The 25,839-nt window shown below is 35.1% G+C and overlaps 1 protein-coding gene across 2 annotated transcripts in view; it reads right to left on the bottom strand.

Moving 5' to 3' along the window:
- Window positions 1-25,839, bottom strand: part of SEMA3E (semaphorin 3E) — a 291,033-nt gene that overhangs the window by 96,484 nt on the left and 168,710 nt on the right. For both annotated transcript variants that reach the window (XM_028846126.2, XM_028846127.2), the window contains exons 2-4: window positions 25,026-25,186; window positions 5,209-5,268; window positions 2,422-2,541 (exon numbers count right to left, since the gene is read on the bottom strand). In XM_028846126.2, coding sequence (XP_028701959.2) covers window positions 2,422-2,541; window positions 5,209-5,268; window positions 25,026-25,186 — 341 coding nt within the window. The remainder of the gene's footprint in view (window positions 1-2,421; window positions 2,542-5,208; window positions 5,269-25,025; window positions 25,187-25,839) is intronic.

Raw genomic sequence — 25,839 nt, 5'->3', positions numbered from 1 at the left:
CTATATATTTGTGTGTATATATATACATATGATTTATTTTTTAAAACGTCTAAAAGGCACTGGAGATCAATTAAGAGTAGACAAAGACTAGAGAGATTTTTCACTTGAGGAAATCCCTTAATTCATGTGGAAATGAGTGGCTAGAACTCAAGCAGAAAAGTGAGTGGTGAAATCTAGAAGCTATGGTATGTATCCTTGTAAATTATCTTCAACATCACTGTCCAACATCTGAACTGTATGTGCAAGTAAATAAAAGGCAGTGGCTGCAAAGCTGAAAAAGGTGGCTACTGCCCATTGCAAATTTACATGGGCTAATACACCTTTCAAGTAAACTACGCTCTGTATGGTACATCCAATGGGGTGAGCTTAGTAGCGTACTGGAGATATCAGGAGAAAGAGTACATGAATTTGAATATAAATCAGTAGAATTTTTCCAATCTGAAAACTAGAGGAAAAAAAGGTTGAATAAAAATGAACTGTGTGTCTTAGATCAATGCCTAGAAGTCTAACAAATATATATATATTTTTTCTTTTTCTGTTATTTATATACAAGTATATATATGCATATATATATTTCATATATATATACACACACATGTATATGTGTGCGTGTGTGTGTGTGTGTGTGTGTATATATATATCCTGAAGGAAAGGAGTGGGTAAATGAAGGAGAAATATTATTTGAAGAAATAATGATCAAAATTTACCAAATTAGATGGAAAGAACAACGTTAGGTATCCAAGAATCTTAGTATCCTAAGAAATACAGACACCGATCCCTCCCACTCCTTCACACATAAAGTCACACTATTGAAATTGTTGAAAAGCAATGATAAAGACAAAATCTGAAAAGATAAAAGCAATTTTAAAAGGGAAACATCAATGGGAATAAAGCTTTACTTTATATTAGAAAGAAATTAGAAGACAAAGTAGTTTTGAGATACTGAAAGGAGAAAACAAAACAAAACCAAAAAGCAACTTTTAACCCAGAATTCTATAAGAAAGAAAATCCTTTAAAAATACAGGTGAAACAAAAGCATTTTAAAATAAATGAAACTGAATTTGTGTCTAGCAGATTTGCACGACAAGAGGTATATATTCTGTGTCTACACATACACACGTATATACTTATGTATACTTTGTTGTATACATCTATATATTCTGACCTTACAGTGGCATGATTCGCCTTCCATATCCCTAAAATTCTTCTATTATATCATCTGCATTGTTTCTTTAAAATGATTCAGTAAATACACCGTGATGTATTTTAGATGTTACTTAATTTAATCTACAACTAGGGGTGGCTAGTTAACATTTAAAATACGCTAATGATAGAATCTGCCTATACAGATAGTTAACAGCTGAAGTAGTTAAATCACGGGCACTCTCTAGGGGCAGCTGTTAAGCACTTCAAATACTTTGAATTATATTTGCACTTGAGTGTTAACTAGTATAAGGAATATCAGAAATAATATTTTAGTGGTGAAACGGTGTTGTTTGTATGTGGTGGCTTAAAATATTAATATTTTATGGCCACTGCTGCACTTTCATAAATGGAATATAAGAATCATGAGTCTAGCTGCTTAACAACAGAATACCTAGAACTCTATTTTATCTGTGCCTTGTCTTAGTGTAGGACTCTGCCTTCCAATGTAGATGAAAAGTAACAGATTCTACATGAGTATATTGTTTCATATGCTTCAGGGTAAACTTGCGATATACAGTGCTTCAAAATGTACCTAAAATTAATGTGAGTTGAGATTCACTCAGCTTACAGGAATAGGTTATATGACTGATCTTTGAGCCTGCTTGCTAGTAAGTATTATATGTGTGGCAGGATTCAGTTGGGATTTGCTTTTATTATGCAGTATCACCTAGTGGCAAAGTCTTAGCGGAAGAGATTTGTAACTGGCACCAAGTAATATTTACCTTAACTCAGTTTGAAATATTCCCTCCTCCTGCATTCCCTACCTCATCTGACCATAAGAAAATAATTACAGAATCAAAAAGTCTTTGCATGCCCCCTGTAAAATATTACATTTTATTTATGTAAATTATATATATACACACACATACACACACACCTATATACATATTCCAGTTTGGTGGTTAAATCAATGAAAATATTAATATAACACAATAGAGAACACAGTTTGATGTTAAGAGATGTTCTTAAGTGGGCGAATTAAGCAAATAAAATTGTTCAGTGAATTGAGTACATAGCGAATTAATTGGTTCACAGATTTTGTACCTGACAAGAATTTTGAAGGCCCAGAAAGATAATTTATCTGTCTCAAGCAAACTGATACAGTATATCACAAATGCTTTCATCTTTCTTGGGAAGAAATGCTGCAGTCTTTCTTTGAGAACAAGGTTGTTTTAAGCATTATTTTTATTGATAGCAATGAATGAAACATCTTACCTCCAAATGATACCCAACTCTGATGAAGGCACAAACTGGATCAAAAGCTCCAGTACCACAAATCAGAAGGTGTGTCCTGTTATAGTGATGCAAAACCCGAACATAATTTGCACATTCACCCTAAAGCAGGAAAAAAAAGGAAGGAATCTATCAGTATAATAAACATGTTTAGTCCTTTTTGATTTTTGTTTTTCCTAGCCCTAGAAAGCTCATGTTTTACCATCAATCTCTGTTGGGCGAAGGAGGCAAGAGGGGTAGAAGAAAAGAGGACAAGAACTTGGAGAAGAAAGTGGGGTTACTGAAACACATTTTGGTTAGCAGTGATGTGTAAATTACATTTTATAATGAGAGTGTATCATTTTTCATGTATTCTAGTTTACAATTGAGGAATGAAAAAAGCACTATTCAGAAATTTCTTCAAGTGTAAAAATTCTCATGGCAATATGTTCCACTAAGTAATTAAGCTGTTCCCAACACTGTTGGTTTTTTAAGTACAGTATAAACAATGAATCAGCATAAAGTCATTAAAACCAAAAATTAGAAAAAACATAGTTATTCATATGGAAATATGCAGTTTTTTTTTTTTTCTTTTTCCCAAGAAACAGGGTCTCACTCTGTTGCCCAGGCTGGAATGTAGTGGTGCAATTTTGGCTCACTGCAGCCTCGCCTTCCCAGGCTCAAGTGATCCTCCCACCTCAGCCTCCAGAGTAGCTGCAACTACTGGAGGAAGTTGCATGTGCCACCAGGCCCAGCTAATCTTTTTGTATCTTTTGTAGAGATGGGGTTTCCTCATGTTGCCCAGGCTAGTCTCAAACTCCTGGGCTCCAGCGATCTACCTGCCTTAGCCTCTCAAAATATGCAGTATTTAGGACAAACAGAATTTTAATGTTTTGGAAAGTAAGTCCTACATTCTCACACTCACAAATTTACATACAGCACTTTCAGAGAGAATTGTTAAGTAAATACGGAAAACTAACCAATAAAACCAACATTTTGTTGTAGGACTATGATAAGATTACTATATTACTGTAGGAAATAGTAGTAGACTGGGAATCAGCAAACTTTTTCTGTAAAGGGCCAGAATGTAAATGTATTTAGTTTGATGAGCTATCTGGTCTCTGTTGCAACTATTCATCTTTGCAGCTATAGCATGAAAGCAGCCATAAACAATACAAAACTAAATATGTGGGGCTGTGTTCCGATAAAACTTTATTTACAAAAATAGGCAACAAGCCACCTTTGGCCTAGATGCTTTAGTTTGTCAACATTGGTATTCAACTGTGAGCTTCTTGAGGACAGAATCTATTTTACACATCTCGGCATTTCCCAGTTAATTGAGCACAGCACCTAATACATAACACATGTTAATAACATTTTAATATATCCATCAGTAAGTGAATTTAATGATCAGTATACTGAATTAAAGAAACATTTACAACTGCTTCAAAATCAACTTGGCTAAATTAATTTTAGTAAGCATTCTTTTGACAAATTAGGTGTTGCTATTTCATTAAAAATAAATTATGAAATGAATACTAAACTCTTTTAGTGCCCAGTATTACTTGAAATCAATACACGTAATGATCAATTAATGTCATGTTTTATAAGGACCTGTTGCAATTTCAGCACTTTAAAGTTTATCCTATAACAGTGTTAGAAGAAAAGGCCAGCGGAATCACTTGGCAAGAACGAGGAGTGCACTATTGAATTGATTATCTAGAGCACACAGGTATATTTATTTCTTCAAATTTGCAATCACATGATATTTTATTCTTCAGGTGACCCATATATTTGGTAGAATCTGATCATTCAGGAATGATGAAAATATCTGTTGTTTGTTTCCATAAGCACCTGCATTTCCTCTCTTGACACACCGTCACATCTGACAGGGAGCCTATTAGACCACATTTTGGCTCAGCTGAGCTTAGATTGACATGCCTAAGAATATGTTCAATTAGTCAGCATCATGCGGTGGGCTAAGGCAACAGGAATGTGCTGACTCACTCCTTGGCTGTGACCCAGCTGCTACAGAGAATGAGGAGTTAGTATAATGTGTGTTAGTCATTTATATAGTTTTTTTTTTTTTTTTTTCCTTACTGAAAAAAGGATAAGTTCACTTTCAGAGGCAGATGTCCAGGCCTTCCTCCAGGGTTCATTTGTGTCACGAAATCAGCTAGACACTGCTTGTATGTGAAAGTCCTATCACTGACGTCTTAGTGTGTTAGGGACTGTGTCGGCGGGCTGACGCACAGCCTTTTGCCACTCACACTCAACAGGGAAACTATAGAGAAAGAGAATATTGCTTCTTAAAGTAGAAGAGACCCTAAAAATATTTAGGAATAGGTAAAATGTGTTTATTGCCTCTTTCAAACTTTTTGTTGACTTTTTTTTCTTCATTCTTTTCTAATTTACTAAACAATGTAAAGTGAAATCTCACAAAGAATGTGCTTAACTGTTCCTACAAAAAAAAAAAAATTACCTGCAATTATTTTTCTGCCAAATACATGGGAAATAAGCATTAGTATAAGGAATTTATAAACCCAAGTTGATTAAGATATTAAAAAACAAAATAAAAACCAAGATCTCAATGGCATCTCTGCTTCCTTTAACTCTACATTGAAATTAATTTTACATAATTATGTCTTATATGCCTATACATTTTTTTCTTCATGAACCAAATTGCACACATGCTTTTATAAGAGCAAATAAAAATTCAGTGATTCAGTTCTTTGTGGTTAACTAGGGATATAATTGATGATTTGTTTAATTTCAATGAATAATACTTACCGCATCTTTTCCCTTCATTATGCATTCTTCCATTTTTAGAGCTGTACTAGGCCAGTGTATCTAAAATAAAAGATAATGTACTATTATGATAACTACATATAAAAATAAACCACGCTGAAAACCATTTCACTTTCTTCTATAGTTCAAGACATTTCCATTTTTTTCTATTTTCTGATAAGATACAATGGGGCTTTGTGTTATTCACATAATTATCTGCATAATTAAGAAACTTATCTCTGGGCTTTTACTTTATGATAAATCCTTTTTTTAAAAAAAATTATATTTGAAAGTTCACCTCAAGTCTTGGCCTTTCAGAGGACAGCCATGCCTTAACCAGCCCTTTCCCATATTAAACCTAACTGCTCCTCCAACTCAGGCACATCCTGCAGTTTCTTGTGTTTTTACTACTTAACATAGAACCTGCTGTGTGGTGGGCTCTCCGTAACGTTTGTTGCATACAATGATTAAAGGATGAATGACTCTTTAATGCTGACTTATAATGTATCACCCAGTAATACACCATATTGTCTCTTTGATTATTTATTATTTATTTCTTTATTTATTTTTTGAAATGGAGTCTGGCTGTGTCACCCAGGCTGGAGTGCAGTGACGTGATCTTGGCTCATTGCAACCTCCGCCTCCTGGGTTCAAGCAATTCTCCTGCCTCAGCCTACTGAGTAGCTGGGACTACAGGCGCCTGCCACCACACCTGGCTAATTTTTTGTATTTTTAGTAGAGATGGGGTTTCACAGTGTTAGCTAGGATGGTCTTGATCTCCTGGCCTCATGATCTGCCCACCTTAGCCTCCCAGAGTGATTATTTTTTAAAAACATTGTTTAACTCTACCAATTTCCAACTGGATTTCCAAAAGTTTTCATTGCATTTTAAGTTTATTTTGTCTTCCTTTATACATTCCTTAAAACTTATGTTTTAAGTTTGTTGGTTTATTCTCTGATAAGGAGAATATATCAAACTTTTCTTTTTCACCTGCAATAGTACCTAGCACTTTCCTGAGACCACAAGCAGAAATCAGTATAACTATACTTGTTAACTGGTTCCACAAATTTCTAATTGCAAAACTTAATTTATTTTTCAAAGAGATTTTTTTTCTTTATCACTTTCTTTTTTTTCTCAGACTCCTTTTGGTCCTCTTTTTGCTTAATCTATAGAATAATTGTACTATGTGCCAGGCACTGTGTTAAGAACTTTATTTTTTTTTCCTTCTTTTGCTTTATCAATTTATGTGCAGAGGTTTGAGTTTGTTATATTACTTAATTCATGATTCCTTTTCACCAACACTCTTAAAGAGTTCCTCTTTTATTTTAGTTAATTATTTATTTCCTTATTCCCACTCCATGTTTTATTTCCATCCCCCCAGGAGGCAACTATTGTATCCTGTTACCAGGTACCTTATTTGTTTGTATATATTCTTATAAAGTGTATACTACTGCTTTTTGTGCATATATTTCTAATTTATGTAAATAGTATTGAAGTTAAATCTTACCTCTTTCTTATCTTTTTCACTAAGAACTGGGTTTTTGAGGTCCCTCAATAGTCCTATGCACACATATAGTCTGCTGTTGCTGAGTGTTTTGTAATGTTAAGGTGTGGTTCCCCCACATTTTCTTATCAACTCTCCAAACAATGGATACCCAGATTGCTTCCAAGTCTCTATGACATCAAATAAATTGTTACCTTTTTGTACATGCCCTTTTTGGATCTGTGTAAGAAAATCGTTGGTATATATACATGAGATAAGAATTACTGGGTCTCAGGGCAAGTAAGTATTGCATCTGTGAATGTAGTACCAGACCGCTCTCCAGAATGGCTACATTTCTATACAGGCAATCCATGCCCCTATACCCTCACTTAGCATTATCAAGTTTTCCAATTTTTGTGCCAATTGCTTTAAATACAATATCTAATTTAATCCTTACCACAGCTTTATCAAAGAGATGCTATTATTTTGGGAGTTTCTTTAAAAAATTCTTATTATCTGTGCAAACCCACATTGCAATAAATCTATGGGTGGAAACAAAGGAATGTGATCCATATGAGTAACTGCAGCAACTGGTCAGTTCCCAAATGCTTTTGTGGCTCAAGAGCTTAAGTCTCCACTTAACATTGTTTATCCCCACATTTGCTGGATCAATCGCTCCCTCACCAGAATGAAAACGCTCAGTCCACCTCCTTTCTTAAGTTCCCTGGGCGTTTCAAGGGAGCACCATCTCATGCGACCATATCAATTTCATGGGCTCACCTGGTCAGGTGATTTATCTTGGAGAGATGTTGGTTCTCACCAAAATACTCTACAGTTTTTACTTAATTGCCTCCATAGAAGTCAGATGATATGGTTAGGCTATGTGTCCCCACCCAAATCTCATCTTGAATGGTAATTCCCATAATCCCCACTTTCCAAGGGAGAAATCAGGTGGAGGTAATTGAATCATGGAGGCAGTTTCCTCCATGCTGTTCTCGTGATACTGAGTGAGTTCTCACAAGATCTGATAGTTTCATAGGGGTCTTTTCCCTCTTAGCTCGGTACTTCTTCTTCCTGCTACCTTGTGTAGAAGGTGCTTCGCTTCCCCTTCACCTTCCAGCATGATTGGAAGTTTCCTGAGGCCTCCCTGGCCATGCTGAACTGTGAGTCAATTAAACCTCTTTCCTTTAAAAATTAGCTAATCTCGGTAGTTCTTTATAGCAGTATGAAAATGGACTAATACCCCAGGCTACCTAAGAATTTGATGAAGGAGTCAAAATAACACAGCCAAGTAGCATGGGCCTCTCAAGACATCATTAACATTTTTACAAACAACCTCTTTCTCCTCAGGATGCTTAAGAATCCTCAGAGACCTTGGTTGAGAAGGATTCAGGTACAGCCTTTTCCAGTCCAGTGTCAATGTTTACTGTTGTTAGACTGTATTGGTAGGCCTATCACAGCAAGACAGACTCTTCTGTCTACAGCAGTTTGTTTGTTCCCTTAAAGTCTCTATTATCTTCTGCCTCCCCTTCCTCTATCCATCACCATCCCAGTTTATGCTCTGTCAGCCTGGAAAGACATTCTGATTATCGAACAAAATATTAGACGTTGCTGATTGGTGGTATTTTTTTATTTAGTGGCAAATTGTAATTATTTTTAGGTTAAGAGCCAACATTTAAAAATTTAAAAATCTTGCATAAAAATCCCTATTTCCGATTTCCCTAGAAAAATATGATGAAATGCAACACTAGGCAAGCATTCCTGTGTGGCAACTTTCCTCCGGAGTTGAAATGGAACAGATATTTTGATTTGTTTCAGACTTTTCTTTTACATGAATGATTCCTACAGGCATTTTAGTTTCCAAAATCTCACGTTTGTTTGAATCCTAAATATCTTCAAGATTCAGCTTTTTTAGGACAGGTGCAGTGGCTCATACCTGTAATCCCAGCACTTCGGGAGGCCGAGGCAGGTGGATCACCTGAGGTCAGGAGTTTGAGACCAGCCTGACCAACATGGTGAAATCCTGTCTCTATAAAAAATACAAAACTAGCAAGGCACGGTGGTGTGCACCTGTAGTCCCAGCTGCTCCAGAGGCTGAGGCAGGAGAATTGCTTGAACCCGGGGGACAAAGTTTACAGTGAGCCAAGATCCCGCCACTACACTCCAGCCTGGGTGACAGAGTGAGACTCCATCTCAATCAAAAAAAAAAAGAAGGAAAAATAAATAAGACTTACGCTTTTTCTTTTTCTTAAAGCCATGCCTCGTAAAATATCAGGTAAGGCATGTATATCCCACAAGTGAAAGAGGCGTGTCACTTAACTTATACATTATGTAGCCAAATCCAGCTCCTGATACCTGAGTAATATTGGGAATTTATCAAAGTGGTGATAATAGCATTTTATAGTGATAAATGCTATCTGATTTAATTTATTATCATAGAAACAAGCACTCTATGGTTTGAATTATAGGTATAAAATATTACTTTTATGTTCTTATTCATTGGTGCAATGAGCCCCAAGCAGTATTTTACTAATAATATTCAGCATGAGGTGTTCTTTAATTTTCATAGTGCAGTGTATAAACTTTTAAAGGAAAACACAATTTTGGCATATAAACTTTAAGTGAAAACACAGTTTTGTTTTTGATGTTGCAGCACAAGAAAAGATAAACACAGAAAGAATGGTGATATAAAATAAAACCAAACCTAAAGCAAAAAGCACACACATAAAATCCTAGAATAGATGTTGATGTTGGCAATAAATCCATCAGTGGGTCATGTATGATTTAGGAAAGATATCAGTCAATATCCGGTTCAAGTGCAGCTTTGCATACACCTGAGTGGAGTCACTGACCCCACTATAGGGTGAATTCTAGAAGTGAGGCTGCAGAGTTTATAAACTTGACCTGATCTATTATTTTGGAAAACCATTCTTGAACTCAGGGATAGATTTTAATAAATAACCTCTAAGACCCATTCTAATTTGAGATTCAAATTGATTTGGGAATTATGATTTTATTGTGGAAGTATAAATTATTCAAATAGATATGCTAGAACATATGCATGTATATATACACTATGTTTACAAATATATGTATTTTATCATATATAATAAAATATAAATTCATTTAGGATCATCTATCAGGAAAGATTTTCATTACTAATTCCCTTATCAATATAACTAGATTAGATAATACCTCTTCCATAATCCAGAATAATGCATTATGTTTATAGCATAACTTACGAGATACAGGCTCTGCTTCTTTTTACAATAGTACCATCCCTTCTTACTCATTTTTCATTATTATGTAAAATGAAGACTTCTTTAAACTTTAGTTTTATTGCATATTGCTCTGTATTCCCCTAAATAATGGCTTCAAAATGACCATTTCCAGTTAAACACACTGTTTAGGGGTTAATTCTCCACAGCATTTTTATACATCTTTTGACAGCTTTTATTCCAGAATATCTTTTCAAATAGCCTGAAAAGAGAGAAATAGAATCTCCCTCCAGGGCAAATGAAAGATTTGTTTCCTGACCGGGATAGTAAAGATTATATCTTCCTCTAGACAAAGTTTAGACAGTTTTGCTAACAGCCACCTTATAAGATTGGGTGTTTCCTAAGCTTGGGGTCCCTGAGATGTGACACATATCCACTGAGTGCAGTGTCTACCTAGGCTGCCACGCATCACCCCCTGCAGGACTTGAGGGGCAAGGACACTGATGGAAACAAGAAGCTCTTGCTGCCTGCTGTGCCATGAGTAATAGAGTCTTTTGTCTCTGACCCAAGAGTCTAATGTTTTCTGACAACATCTACGAAACTGTGACAGGCTAACCTGTCTTGAGAGCAAGATAAAATCTCAGACCCTTCACAGTTTTTGTCACAAAGATATTATGTGATGGTGAAGACAATAATGGCTTTTCTAGGATTGCCAGAACATGCATTGTTCCTAGCAGCAAAACTAATAATGGCAATTGCTGTAAGAATAACAAAACTATTCTTTCAGGCGCATTTCCCAGAGTTTCACAACAAAATCTTTGCTGATGTTTTTTCAACAGATAGTATTTCTTGCTCCTTTAATCCCTCATAGTGTTCTTATTTTCTCTATCTAGGACAACAATTATGTGTACTTAATTTTAGCTCTCTTATTAGACTATAAATTACAGAGGGCAAGGCAGTGACTTATTTCTGTCTCACTACCAGTGCCTATCTGGCACAATGTCTTAAGCACAGTCTCTGCTTTTCAACGTCTGTTGATTGGCTTGTATCAGTCAATATGCCTTTTATCACATTCTTGGTAAAGTCAATCTGTCAAAGGAGATTACACTGAAGTTTGAGAGATCAGGTTTGTTGGCATGAAAATGCTGTAACATGTTAAATAAATAAAACAAGTAAAAATTTCAAGTTTAATCAGGAAGGAAATACCACAGGATGTTAGCAATAACCTAGGCTCTTAAAGACTCATAGGATTTCTGAGGAAAGGTAGACGGATGTCGAACAGATCACTCTGAGTAGATGGAAGAGAGACAGAAGATAAGTATGAACACTCTCTAAAGTTCAACACATGGGGACTCTCCAAAGGAGTAGCAGAAATATAGGTTTACTAAAGTTTTATTGTTGTTGTTTTGGTTTGTTTGGTATTTTTAAATAGTTTAATAGGCACAGAACTGCATAAAACGTTAACTCAGGTGACAATATATGGCAAAGAAAGACCTCACTGGAAATGGAAAGTTATTTTTTAAAACCATCACATAAAAACATTCTGCCAAGCTAGTGAGGGAAATGATTTTCTTCATTTGTCTTGGCAGTCAGGATGCCTTTTGGTTCTGCTCCAGAGTTTAGCATCAACAAAAAACCATAAAATTAGGCTATTTGTTCTGCACAAAAGATTTTTAAAGGCCGTTAAACAACAGCGTGTAATGTGATTTCCAAAATCTCTGTACCAAAAAAGATACAAAAAGCAAAAGGTTAAATGCACATTTCATCACAATACCCCTACAATATAATTTAATCATTCCACTGCACATTAACAAGCCATTTACTATTCTTGCATATCTCAATGGAGAAAAATAAAATAAAGTATAAATTAAATTACAAGGTAATTTTTTTTCTGGACTCCCTATTGAGTCACATAATTATACCAGAATTAAGGATCTAACAGCTTATTGTTACAAGATGTTATGACACTCAGAGATTTAGGAGAGCACAAACAAACTAATGAATATGAAATAATTTTTTAACTGTAAAAATTAGATTATCTTTTTATTTAAAAATAGTAAATAAAACAATCCAGTTAATACAAGTCTATCTTCATAGAATATGTTTTAAGTGACTAAGCCTATCTAATTTTATCTTATATTCTCTTCCTATTTCTATTATTCTAATGAAAAGTGTTTGCCTGTATTTGGGGTTTGCTTTCTGTATTTACATCTGTGTACTGCACCAGTGTCCATCAATGTGCATCTTAATTATAGATCTTATAAATATTATTAAAAACAAGAAAATATATTTTGAATATAACACATTAAAATAATCTTAATGGTTTATACATGATAATCTTTAACCCGACACACATTATCTGTCATCATGTTTATGCCTTTATACTTAATTATAATGACTGTCATTATTCAAGTAGTTAATATGCCAGAATTATAATACTTTGAACTACGGACAAAATTTGTACTTTAAAAAGCTTATTCTCCTAAGCATTTGAACTAGAAAAATATCATAACTACACACAAACATTTGTAGCCTGATGTATGGTCTTTTGTATGGATAAAATTTATTCAATTGGTATCATTAATGTGAAATGCCATCTGAAATTTATGTGCAAATTGTACGTAAATGCCTTTCTACTCAATAAAAAATTAAATTCTAAAATACAATAAATTTTTTTCACCTTTGATACAATGAAGTTGAATAAATGAGAAAGATATGAATATTTTTATAAACAGAATTATCTAACAGAACTATAATATGTATAGATATCCAAATTAAGTAGTGTAATTTTGACTTTTCTTTTTTTTTTTTCCTGAGACAGAGTTTTGCTCTTGTTGCCCAGGCTGGAGTGCAATGGCACGATCTCAGCTCACCACAACCTCCACCTCCCAGGTTCAAGTGATTCTCCTGCCTCAGCCTCCCAAGTAGCTGGGATTACAGGCATGTGCCACCATGCCCGGCTAATTTTTTTGTATTTTAAGTAGAGACAGGGTTTCTCCATGTTGGTCGGGCTAGTCTTGAACTCCTGACTTCAGGTGATCTGCCCACCTTGGTCTACCAAAGTGCTGGAATTACAGGCGTGAGCCACCACACTGGGCCCAGTTTTAGCTTTAAATTATAGTAGTGAGAATAATTTTAGAAAAACAAGCTGAAATTTAGAAAGATAAAAACTATAGATCAGAGTTTCTAAAACTGAAAGTTTATTACCAAATATGAAATATTCTATGAGTTCTGCCAAAATATGGCTTAAATATATAAACATATTCATTTTTTATTTTTTCATGAGATAGAAAAAAAGAAAATAAAATTTTATACATTAAACAAGTATTCATATCTTCCAGAGAATAATTTTGATTTATTTTTTAGGAAGTCTTAGTAATTCTCAAATGTGTACAGATTGCAAGGGGATATTCAGACAGAACATAGACAGGATAATCTGTTACCTGTGATTGAATACTGGAGTCTCCTGGGGCTCTCAACCCTTACTATAAGTAAACAAAGCGTGTACAGTTACATATAATACCAGTCAGTGTTTTCTTCTCTACTACTCTCACCAGCAACTAACTGTTATACTAGTTCATAACCATTACTAGGGTAAAATGCAGGCATGCAAAGGGAATAAGAGCTAAGGAGAAAGAAACACCTCATAACAGAGGCGGAACTAGCAAAACTAATGGCACACTGAAGACCAATATGGAAGTTGATCTCAAAGCAATAACCTGGTTCTCAGTGATGGCTTCTAGTACAGATGTACCTGGTTTTAAATTCTAACTGCCACTTACTGGCTTCATGACTCTACTCTCATTTTCCATCCATTTATTCATCATGCTGCTGTCAAAGTAATCACTAAACTACAATTCTAACTATTTTATGCCCATATTGAGACTCCTGCATTGCCAGTGACTCCTGCATTGCCTAGAAGATTTCGTTTCAATAGCATTGCAGTCAGTATTCTTCATGAACTAGTCTGTGGTTTCCATCCTTAACTCTTACTGCATACCCTTTTCCCACCCACATGCCCCCAATCCATCTATTTACTTCAGCCCAAAAACATTAGTCATTATTCTACACTCCTCTGAAATTTCTGTCCTTCCTACTCCTACTTTCTACGTTCTCACTCCCAGTCAAAATTCTATTATTCAAAGTCCAATTGAAATTATATCTCCTCCAGGAACCACTACTAAAATACTTTCTTAGCATTTTATTTGAACCTTTATTGTCTATTCAAATTGTGCCACATATGGCACATGTATATCTATCTATCTTGTCTATTATATTATAAATATTTTAGGGTAGGCACTGTTTTATTCATTTTTTGCATACTTCATTTCCCCATATACATTTCTAGAACTTAGTTAAATAACACCTAAAAATACATAATACTTTTATCCCTCACTTTCTATGGTAGCACATTAGAATCATCTAGCTTCAATAATAACAATGAAAACAGCAAATATTAAGGCGGTGCTTACTATGTTCCAGGCACTGTTCTAGGCACTTAATAACTCACCTAATCTTCTCACAAAAGCTAAGAGAAATATACTATGGCTATCTGTTCTTACAGTTAAGAGAACTGAGAAACAGAGCTGTGGACTAACTTGCCCGGAATCAATCATCTAATAAGAGGTAGTGTTCAGATGGGAGCCCTAACAATATGGCTATAGAATCTGTGTTCTTTGCTGTTACACCCTGGTTTCTGCTCTCTTCAAAAAGTCCTCTAATATAATTGAATTAAAATAATTTAAAATAAAATAAAAACTAAAATTAACATGTTGGCTTTAATTGCTAAACACAAACAATAAGGAAACACAAACAAATATACTAGATCTAGTGCTTCTTGTTGGTAAATATAAATAAAAATGATGAATATGAATAACTAAAAAAACTTTTCTCATAGAAAAGAGAAAGCGGCAGAGAAATGCTTTCAACAATTTTAGGTGCAATGTGGAAAACCTTACCATGCGTAATATCCAGAGGAATTTTATTTTTGGTTAACACTAATTTTAGCTGACTAAACAATATTATCACAACCACTATTTCAAAATACCATTACAGGCTGGGTGCAGTGGCTCACACCTATAATCCTAGCACTTTAAGAGCCCTAGGCAGGTGGATTACCTCAGGTCAGGAGTTCAAGACCAGCCTGGCCAACATGGTGAACTGTTTCCACCAAAAATATAAAACAAAATTAGCTGGGCGTAGTGGCACATACTTGTAATCCCAACTACTTGGGGACTGAGGCAAGAGAATCGATTGAACCCTAGAGGCGGAGGATGCAGTGAGCTGAGATCATGCCACTGCACTCCAGCCTGAGTGACAGAGTGAGACTCTGTCTAAAATAAATAAATAAAATGCTAGTACATTGTATTAAAATGTTTTAAAGTCACAGGGAATGTTTTTTTCCATACTTTTTTTTTTTCAAATAATTGTTTGAATTACAGATAACAGAATAGTTGTGTAAATAGTGGGTTGACTGTAACAAAATACCAAGATATTTTGTAGTTATTACTTTTGTTTTTGGAATTCCCTAAATGTATTTTTGATATAGCTAAAATATTCAATTACCATGAATTGCTTTTTTAGCTATTTAAAACTTAACAATTTTACTTAATCTATTTAAATCTTCTTAGACTTAGGTTCAATTAAATTATACCAGCAACTGAAGTTTAAATAACTGTGCATTATGTAGAAATAAAATGTAATTCTGCTGAATGAAAGCTCCTAACCAGAAAATCTAGTCATAACATAATAAAATGTCGTTATCTCTTCTGGTCGCATCTTGAAATTACAAGAGTTATAAATAAATTGCAGGGAATGGGTATGAGAAGAAACATATACATTTATTTTCAAATTATCTATTAATAGATTGGATGTTCTTCCTCAATACAGAACTATAATTTAACAATTGAGTAGCAAGTGAAAGAAAACTTAATGAGGACTCTTTAATAAAAAAGGAAAAAAAAAAGAAAGGCAATTTAAACATGAATAGCCATGAATGCCAAGTTAGAGCCCTATCCCAATTTAGAGACTTTGAAGCTTATAAACACTTTTTTTTTTTTTTTAAAGAAACAAATGCAGATGTGGGTTGAATCTACGGTCAATCAAGTGAAAAAAGTCTACGAGGATGTTCTGTTTTTCCCTTTCCAAGTATTCTATCCATACAAGGTCCTGATATTGTCACATTATGATCAGAAAGTCTCAGATGCTTTAATTTTTTACTTAGATAATAGTTTTCTTTACTTCAGCCAAAGGCCTTTTTGCACTAAAGGACACTAGAGAAAGAAAAATAAATAAATAAATAAATAATAAATACAAACAACAACAAAAACACATTTTTTTCAATTTCTTAGAATGTTAAATCAGAATTTGATTGAAACCAGAATTCTCATCTAAGAAGTCTTACATTATCTGGGGATTTTAGAGAGTTTTAGATAGAGTAAAATGCAAAAGCTATTCTCTTTGAGGAGGTGGGAGATGCTCACATTAGATAATGCAAATGGAGTTATGAAATTGGAAGTTTTAGAGTGAAGAGTACGCTTTAGCATCAGCACTGAGTTTTGCAGTTTGTAGTGAGGGTTTAGGGTCTTTAATGAATGTTACATAGGTACAACAGAGCAGAAATTCATTGGAAAGAGTATTATCGCATGGTCTGGGAAATGCAGTGAGTTAAATAATTTAGAAAGCAAAGCCATTATCTAAAAACACTAATACAGTACAATAAGTTTATTAAATTACAGATTCTTATCTATTTCAAAATTGTATGGAAAAATTATCCTTATAAGTGTGCATATTCATATAAGTTCTGGTTATTATTTAGAAAATAATTATTTAGTACCACATATAGGACCGGTATTTCCAGGACCAGCAAGGATGCTTAATATCCCAGCGTTTCACAATCCTCATGCACATTACAATCACCTGGGAGAGTTTCAGAAAGTACCACTATTTAGTCCTCACATCAGTTTAGAGCCAAGACACAAATATTATTTACACAATCCTCAGGTGTTTATTAACGTGCAGCCAAGGTTGCAATTACTGCCACACTGTGAAACAGGATTCTTACCCTGTTTGCCAGAGCATAAGTGGGTAGGTGGTGGATAGGTGGCTTGGGATATAAGGGTAAGTAGCAGGCAGACAAAATTAACCTAAATGAAATTCAGCAATAACTAGTCTGAAAGTGGTTGTGATAATAAGTACAATAAAATTTGCAAGAGGCCGGGTGCGGTAGCTCACGTCTATAATCCCAGCACTTTGGGAGGCCGAAGCGGATGGATCATGTGGTCAGGAGATCGAGACCATCCTGGCTAACACAGTGAAACCCCCTCTCTACTAAAAATACAAAAAATTAGCCTGGCGTGGTGGTGGGCGTCTGTAGTCCCAGCTACTCGGGAGAGGTTGAGGCAGGAGAATGGCCTGAACTCGGGAGGCGGAGCTTGCAGTGAGCTGAGATGGTGCCACTGCACTCCAGCCTGGGCGACAGAGTGAGACTCCGTCTCAAAAAAAAAAAAAAAAAAAAAATTACAAGAAAGCAGACAGTGAAGAGAACAGATTTGTTGATGGAAGATGTTAGGATGAGCAACAGACACACTTTCATTCTTTCATTACATCTTGAAACATGAACATAACACAGTGCCTACTCTTAAGGACCCATCTTGTAAGTAAACTGACAGCTGAACAGCCAAAGCTAATACAATATGGGAATCAAAATCAGACCTTAGAATAAGGAAGGGCAAGGAGAACCTTCTCCAAATCTAAGGTAAAAGAGAAAGAAAATAGATTTTAAAAAATTGGATATGTTTGAAGGTTATTCCAGGAAAGGGGAGCTGTAAGAATACAGAGGTATGAAAAAGAGCAAATAGAAATGGTCTGACTAGCAATGTGTTATTGGTGGACAAGTGGAGATTAGGCTAAGAAGGTAGATGAGAGTAAATCATGAAGAACTATATTTGCTCAGCCAATAAATTTATATTTATATTTATATAAATTTATATAAATTATATAAATATAATTTATATATTTATATCTATATCAAAAAATTAGAATGCTTTCTAAAGTGAAAATTACAGAGCAGGAGTTGTTAACTGGGGCCTGAAAAAAGAATTCAGGGAACGCGCCACCTCAGAAATCAGAAAAAAAAAAGTCATGATACATTAGCCTTTAAGTTCTAACTGCAATTTAGCATTTCTGTCAGATATCATATAAATGTAGAAAGCAAACTATAGTAGTATTAGCAGTATCTGTGGTTTCATTACCAAGAGAAAATACATTTCAATGCTACTTTAGAGTTGCTGCAATTATCTCAAAATATCATTAACACTCATCATTAATTGGAAATGTGGGTGCTTATAAGTAAGACCTGTTGCTAGGTTTTATTACTAAATATGTTAATAAAGAAGGTACATGTCATCATATCATAAATTGCTATTTTAATGTCATAATAGTTGTATTTAAAAATATAGTTTTGCTAACTTGATTTTAATATTTTGCTTCGTAATTCTACATATTTACTTTACACATTTGAGGGTCCTTAGGTTTTGCCAGACTGCCAAATGAATCCATGTCTCACAAGGAAATTAAGCACCCCTATACAAACATTTGTTGTTGATTTTGTAGAAAGAAAAAGAAGAAATAATACTGTAGATAAGACAGAAAATAACCAGCCCTTAAGAAAGGTCAACAAGCTGGAACCCAGAGCATGGGTTTAAGGAGTGACATTTCATAAAAGGAGGGAGTACTGCCAATATAACAAGGAAGGGGGTGGAAAACATCATGCGGAAACAGTAGATTTGGTGATGGGAGGGTGAGGATCAACACGTTCAATGGTTTCCATTTTGTAAATGAAGTTAAAATTGAAGGTTATTTATCTTCCCTGAAGAGATCATCAGGACTAATCCATCATGACATACCCCCATTGAGCATAGTCACCATGGGAAGTATTGACCCGACCCACTTCCAGGTCAACAATGAATACTTGGACTCATACATCACATAGCTCTGTACCACCCCCAATCTGACCCCACCTTTCTGAGGCCTCAAACCCTTCTGTGAAGTCCTTTGGAATGTCATTGACAAAATCCCTGCGACTTCAGTCTTTCTCCCTCCATGTTCCTTTACCTTCTTGCTCTGGTTAAAATCAGCTTGTGTCCTGAGAATACTGTTTCTCTACCAGATATGGTGGTGGCTTTTTTACTCTAAACCCACATATGAGGAAAATATTTTCACTGACCACTCTCCCCTTCTCCTCACTAATTTTTTCCCCTCTAAATTCACCTACTCAATAAAGGTTTAAAATAATAAAATCCTAGCTGCTTTAAAGTTCATGTGGTCACAACCATACCACCTGCTACCTTCCTGCTTGTAGTCATCTACCATCATCCATTGCTACTTTCTCCTCATTAATTGAATATTTTTTCAACTAGCTTACTATCCTTCTCTTCACAAAGATGATTCATCAACCACCGCACTTGCAAATCAATGCCTGTCCATCTGTTTCAATGACCTGGTCCTTCAAATCAGCCTGAGGCACATGATCTGATGTTACTTCACCAGCTCTGCAGTGTAACTAGTCAGAACTGGTCATTGAGCCTTGAAATATGGATAGTGGGAATTTAATTTTGCTATATTCTTAAATATCACCTCCCTAGAAAACATTTTTTTGACCACCCTACTCTCCTCACCAACCTCTACTGTCTTACTTCCACTAAGTTGTTTTATTTTCTTTATAGCATGTACCATACCTGGAGTTATATTATAATATTATTTCATTTTTTTCCAGTGTATTTCCTAATTTTATATGCAATGTATTCTGACATAATTCTAGGGTTATTAAAGTTATGATCAAATAAAGCTAAAAATACTTTAAAATAATATTATAGTTGCTAAAATAGAGAAGTATTGGTGCAGAGATAAATAAATGAATCAAGGGAAGAGTGTTGAGGAATGTGGGAGTCATACAGAACAACAGAGTAAGTGTGAGAGAGTGTGTGAGTTCATTGGGAATTCATGCACTGATGGAACTTTGTATAACCACATTGGAAAGCTATTTGGCACTATCTTGACATTAACATATTCTATCATTGGCAAGTCTACTCCTGAATATATATGCCCTGGATCCTTTCCCATATGCATGTATCAGGAGAAGTTTGCTAAAATGATCATAGTAGCATTGATAAAATGAAATATAGGAAACCACCCAAATGTCCTTTGACATGGAATGGATAAATAAGTTGTGTTATATTCATATGATGGAACATATTACACAAAATACAGAGTAAATAATAAGATCTTATACATACTGCTGTGTGCCAAGTACTCTTGGTACTTTACATAAATTAATTCATAATTAATTTTTATCTTCAAAGAGGAATAATATTTATCCTTTTACAAATAAAGAAATAGGTACACAAAGGGATTTAGGAACTTGTCCAATATTATACATGCATAGCCAGGACTTAAACACCAAAATCCCCATTGAGTGCTCCCAATTCACTGTTCTACTTCTACAGCAAATAAGGCATGGGTACAGGTGACATAATTAAATATAAGAAATAACATTAAATAAAAGAAAACAAAACAAAAGGCAATCCCAGAAGAATGCAACACACCATTGTATATGATTTTTACATAGCTCAAAAGTAGTGACACTAAATAATATACTGTGTAGGAAAACAGTATATAGAGAATATATACTGTATGGGAAAATATATAATAAAATGATTTCTAAAAATGAAAACGAGAAAGGGTAGTGGGTAGTAATTGCTCCTGGGCGGCAGGTTGGATGTGGGGAGAAACAGGGAGAAGACGAAGGTAGCCGTCCCTGCAATGGGATTGGTGATATTTTCATTCAGATGTTGGCAGCTGGGTTCACAAGTATTTACTTTATTATATTTTCTAATGAATGTATGTTATGTATATCCCTTTCTGTATGAAATATTATGTTTTAAAAGATATTAAAGAAATAAACAAAAAGTGAGAAAGTGAAAAAATAAAAGGCTTTGGCTACATTTTCAAGGTGTTTGATTTGAAGGAAAGAAGGAAAGATGTATCACTGAGTAGATCTGTGGTTAATGGGGGACATGTGTGTGTGTCTTTTTTTTTTTTTTTTTTTTTAAGAGAGTGTCTCACTATGCTGCCCAGGCTGATCTTAAACTCCTGGGCTCAAGCAGTCCTCCTGCCTCAGCCTTCAGAGTAGCTGGGACTACAGGCATGCATCATATACGTATCTTCATTTGGAGGGTCTGAGTCTTGTAGATAGGTAGGCTAAATTAAATGTGGAGACTTTTCCTGATTATCATGACTGTGGGGAGGGTGCTACTGGCATTTTGTGGGTACAAGCCAGCTAAATATCCTGCAATTAACATGGCACTCCCATCCTTAACTATGAATTATCCAAGATGTCAGCAGTACCAAGGTTGAGAAGCTCAGAGATAGAGAAAGCAAAGCGGGAGAGATTTAAAAAATATAGTTTATCAGGAAAACAATTGAGAGAGTAAGGTCCAGACAAGATAGGAGGAGAGCTGGGCCCTAAAGCAGACACATTACATTTTTAGAGCCTGGTGAGCACCGAAGAACTGACCGTTTTCTTAAGCTCACTCTTTTAAGCAGAATGTCATAAAGTAGACCTCACTCCTACTCCGCTGCTACTAAAAACAGCCTCAGAGGGCATACTGAGAGTTTTATTGCTGATCATTCTGAAGAAACAGAAAGAACAAATACAAAATAAGAAATGCAGGTGGGGCCGATGTTACGTCAGAGCTAATGAAGCATAACAAGCCTCAGGACTCCTTCCTGGCATCTGCCCAGACTGTAGACCTGAAAGGAGCCTTTGCAATTTTGAAAATTTTTAAGTTTGAGTTAATTATAGTACTTAAAATCACCCCCCTGCAGTTGTATACATTTTGGGCTCCGCAAAATAAGGATTTACCCTGGAGTTTGGGGTACTCAAATAGGTTTTATAGCTACTTTCCTTGACATCCTGGCTAGATGGCACCCTGAAGCTCAATGACCACATACCACTCTATTTAGTTCCCTAAGATGCAGTTCATAGAGCCTCATCACCCTCCGGGTCTCCTACCCTTATATAGTTTTCACAGGTCATTTCCTCCATGAAAGCCCAGCTTCCTAGTATTAAAGTGCTGAGGGTATAATTAGGCCAAAACAATACATAAGAGTGAGTAGGCGATTCAATTTCCCCTGCTCTGAAGGGGATTCACATTACAATGAGAAGCTGCTATCTCTTGGTCTTATGGTCCACATAGGAAACAACAGCTCAGGAAAATTGTCATTAAATTTTGTGCACATGAGTCACCTATTTGTTATAAATGTAGATTCCAGGGAACCACTCCATGATAGTCACATAATATTTTGGTCCAAGGAAGATAATTTAAGAACTACTTCCTCAATGCAAAGGTTGTTAATTTTCTGAAATGACAAATCTTTTATAGGTTCTTCTAATATTCACATATTAATTTTAATATAGCGATCGATCTATGACAGCCTTATTTATGATCCCTAGGTTAGATACTCCTTCACAGAAAATCAGAGTAAGTAGATTATATCAGAGAGAGAGAGAAGAAAAAGAAAGAGATAGTGGCAGAGGCAGTTAGGATTAAAGTTGGAAAGAGATCAACCAAGAAGTGAGAGAAAAACCCATTGAATTTGACAGGCAGGAGGTCGTGTGTGTGTGTGTGTGTGTGTGTGTGTGTGTATTTATATTTTTTATATATGGAGAGAGAGGAAGAGTGAAAGAGAGCAATTGGTATACATATGTTTGAAGTCAAAAGAGAACTACGGAGAAAATAAAGACATTAGAAAGAAAGGAAAGATAGGGTGAAATGCAATATTTGCTTCTACTTTAACCTGAATCACTAAAACGATAGAAAAAGGATTAAAAAGATATAATCCAAAAAGGACAAATAAAACTGGAGTGTAGATGCCAAAGAAATATCAGCAACATTTTAAAAACTCTAAAACATATGGGCAAGTGTTGGCACTTTGCACGCTAGGAAAAGCGGAAATCTAACTGCCTGCAAGGTGACAGGAGCCAATATGCAAGCTGATTCATAAAAAAAGACTCCAGAAATTCTCAGAAATTAGAAGCCTAGAGTGAGAAGAGGGGTGGGTGTGGATGATGTCAGGAGAAGTGTTTCAAAGTATGCATAACAAGCAGTAACGCCAGACGATAAAGGGGGAACAATCTGACTTAGAGGAGTCCCAGAAGAAAGTCAAGAGGAGAATGAAGAGAAGAAAAGATGTAACAGAAATAATGAGCATTCTCTAGAGCCAAAGGTCATGGGGTCCCTGGTAGAAAGGTCCATTGTGTCTCAGTGCAACGGGTGTAAAAAGAGAGATGCAAGAGAAATAGGAGAAGCTTTTAAAACACAGAGATTAAAGAAGGGATTCTAAATGCATGAATGAGAGACAGGTTACATCCAAAACTTTGAAATTAGAAAGAATCGGACTTCTCAGCGGCGATACTAGAAGTTTAGAAACAACGGATTGATATCCTCAAAATTCTGAAGCAAGTGATTTTCAACCTAGAATTTTATATCCATCTATCAATAATGTGTGAAATTGGAATAATACAATTTTCAAACATACAAGACTCAACACTGGACTCTGTATCCTTCTTCCAGGAGCTAGGAAAGGATGTGCTTCTGCAGTATGGCAGACTATAGGTGGGGGGCCAGAGAAACTGAAGTTCTATACAAGTCAGGGGCTGAGAGGATGCTCCAGGTAATGGTGAAGCTAAGCTCCAGCTGGGCAAGTGGAGCATGGAGGATACCTTCAATTAAAAAATGGAAACAATGTGAACTGATGAAAACTGGTAAGTTTTGCTACATTGAGAGGAGTATAAAAACTTTTGTAGAGAGATTTGTGGAGCCCCAAAATTAGTGAAACTAATATAAAAATCTTATCAAATGGAAAAAATATGGGATAATGTTAAATTTCAAGAGAAACAAGAAAATTGCAGAAAGAAGTAAAGGAAAGAAGGAAGGAAACAAGGGCAGAAAAAAAGGAGGGAAAAATGTGATAAACTTCCCACATGTGGCTCAGTGGTGAATACTATCTTCCTAATCATAATAAGGTAAAGACACTGGTATTTAACCAAAAATTGTGGTATAATTATTTTGGGAAGATAGAGGGCAAGTGATTGGAGGGTTGCGGATGAAGTATAGTACACAGATATTTTAACTGTGGTATTGCAAGAGAAGGATGCTAAAATCCTCATCTTCCTTAAAGATGTATTTCTTAACAGATATTGCCTAAAATGAAACATATCAATAAACAGTACACAAACGTTATTTTGAAATATGTAGAGAAGAACCAGAAGAAACAACAAAAGGTTTAAAATTATTACCTCTAGGGATAGGGAACTGGCAGAAACCAAGGAATGATGCTTTATGTCATAATTTTTTTAATGACTTTAGAAAATATGGACATGGCTCATAAACATAAAAATAAATCAATTATAAAGAAAGTGTATTACATAATACATGCACTTATGCCAAAAATACTATGTTCTAAATATTTATGTTTTGTGTAAGATTTATATGGGTCTAGGAAAATTTGGCTTAATTATTTGTATAATTATAGACTATAATTACAGATTATTTTTCTCTTTTTCCAAAAGATGTTGGTACTTTCTTGTTCTAAATTTATAAATGACTTCACCATGTTAAAGGAGCATCCACCTGAAGTAGTGATGTTACCAGCAGAACTATATGAGGTAGTTAAATCGAGGCCCCATATTCACATTTCTTCAAGCTTGCGCTTTGGAATAGTAAACCCCAGAGGAACTGGTGGTGATTCATCATGCTCCAAACCCAGGTCTCAGGACAGTGGGTGTGGTGACAAGGTCCACCATGCAAGAGGAATGTCAAATGAGCCAGGCAAGAGTGTCTGGAAATCCAGGTATCAGTGTTGTACTAGAAAAGTTCATACAACATGATTTAGAAATCATTTCCTCAAAATGATTTTAGTTTTAACTAATATTTTATTTAAAAAGTAATCACTCAAAATTTTAAAGTGGTCAATACAATTAAAAAAAGACAAGGAACATTCTTGGAATTTCCCCCCTTTTCATTATCTACTGAAATGCAGTTTGGATATTTCTATACCTCTTTATAGCCGTCACTGATTCTCTCCAAGCTGAGGGAATATACAAGGTCCCTGCCTCCCACGAAGAGCCGCTCTTGATATTCATCCAGCAGCATTGTATGGAGATCAAGAAATCCAAATGGGCTATGAAATACTGATGTTCTGTTCAGATTCAAGAGCTCTGAAATGCAAAATGATATGTACACTAAGCACATGAGAAAATGTAAATACCTTTATAACCCTTTTCTCATAGCTCTGTTTTCATCCCTGTTGAACCAAGTCATTAACATGCATTTTATCATAAATATGCTGGCAACAAATTTTAATGTGCACAAGGTAAAATATTTCATAAATTTATGAATCTAAAAACTTCATCAATTTAATAAGTAAGAAAAATATTCTATATTTTTAAACCCAGAAAAATAGTCATCCTTCACAATCTTTAACATAAAGTGCTAGTGAAAGTCATTTTACAGCTCCTCCAATGTATAATGGTTACAAATCTACATTAAACCCACCAGAGTGTGTTTATTGAATTTCAGATAAACGCCACTCAGAAAAATAATGTTTCTACTTGTAATTGGTTTTGATAGTCACATCCAAAATCAAATTTTCCCAGTCTGCAAACTATCAGCGTCATTAATACGATGAGGCATTAATGTGGTAACAGTTACAGTACGGATCACTGATAAAACTGGGGGGAATATATTTTCAATCACTGCAATTTTTGCTCATACTCTTGCATTCGTGCTTATGTCAGAAATTTTAAGCTGTATGTTTTACTTATACATTTAATTGTAAGAAGTCATAATCTGGCAAACCTCTCGTGTGTGC

This window comes from Macaca mulatta, chromosome 3 (assembly GCF_049350105.2).
Source record: "Macaca mulatta isolate MMU2019108-1 chromosome 3, T2T-MMU8v2.0, whole genome shotgun sequence".
Lineage (NCBI taxonomy): Eukaryota > Metazoa > Chordata > Mammalia > Primates > Cercopithecidae > Macaca > Macaca mulatta.
This window is presented reverse-complemented; position numbering and strand designations above follow the sequence as displayed.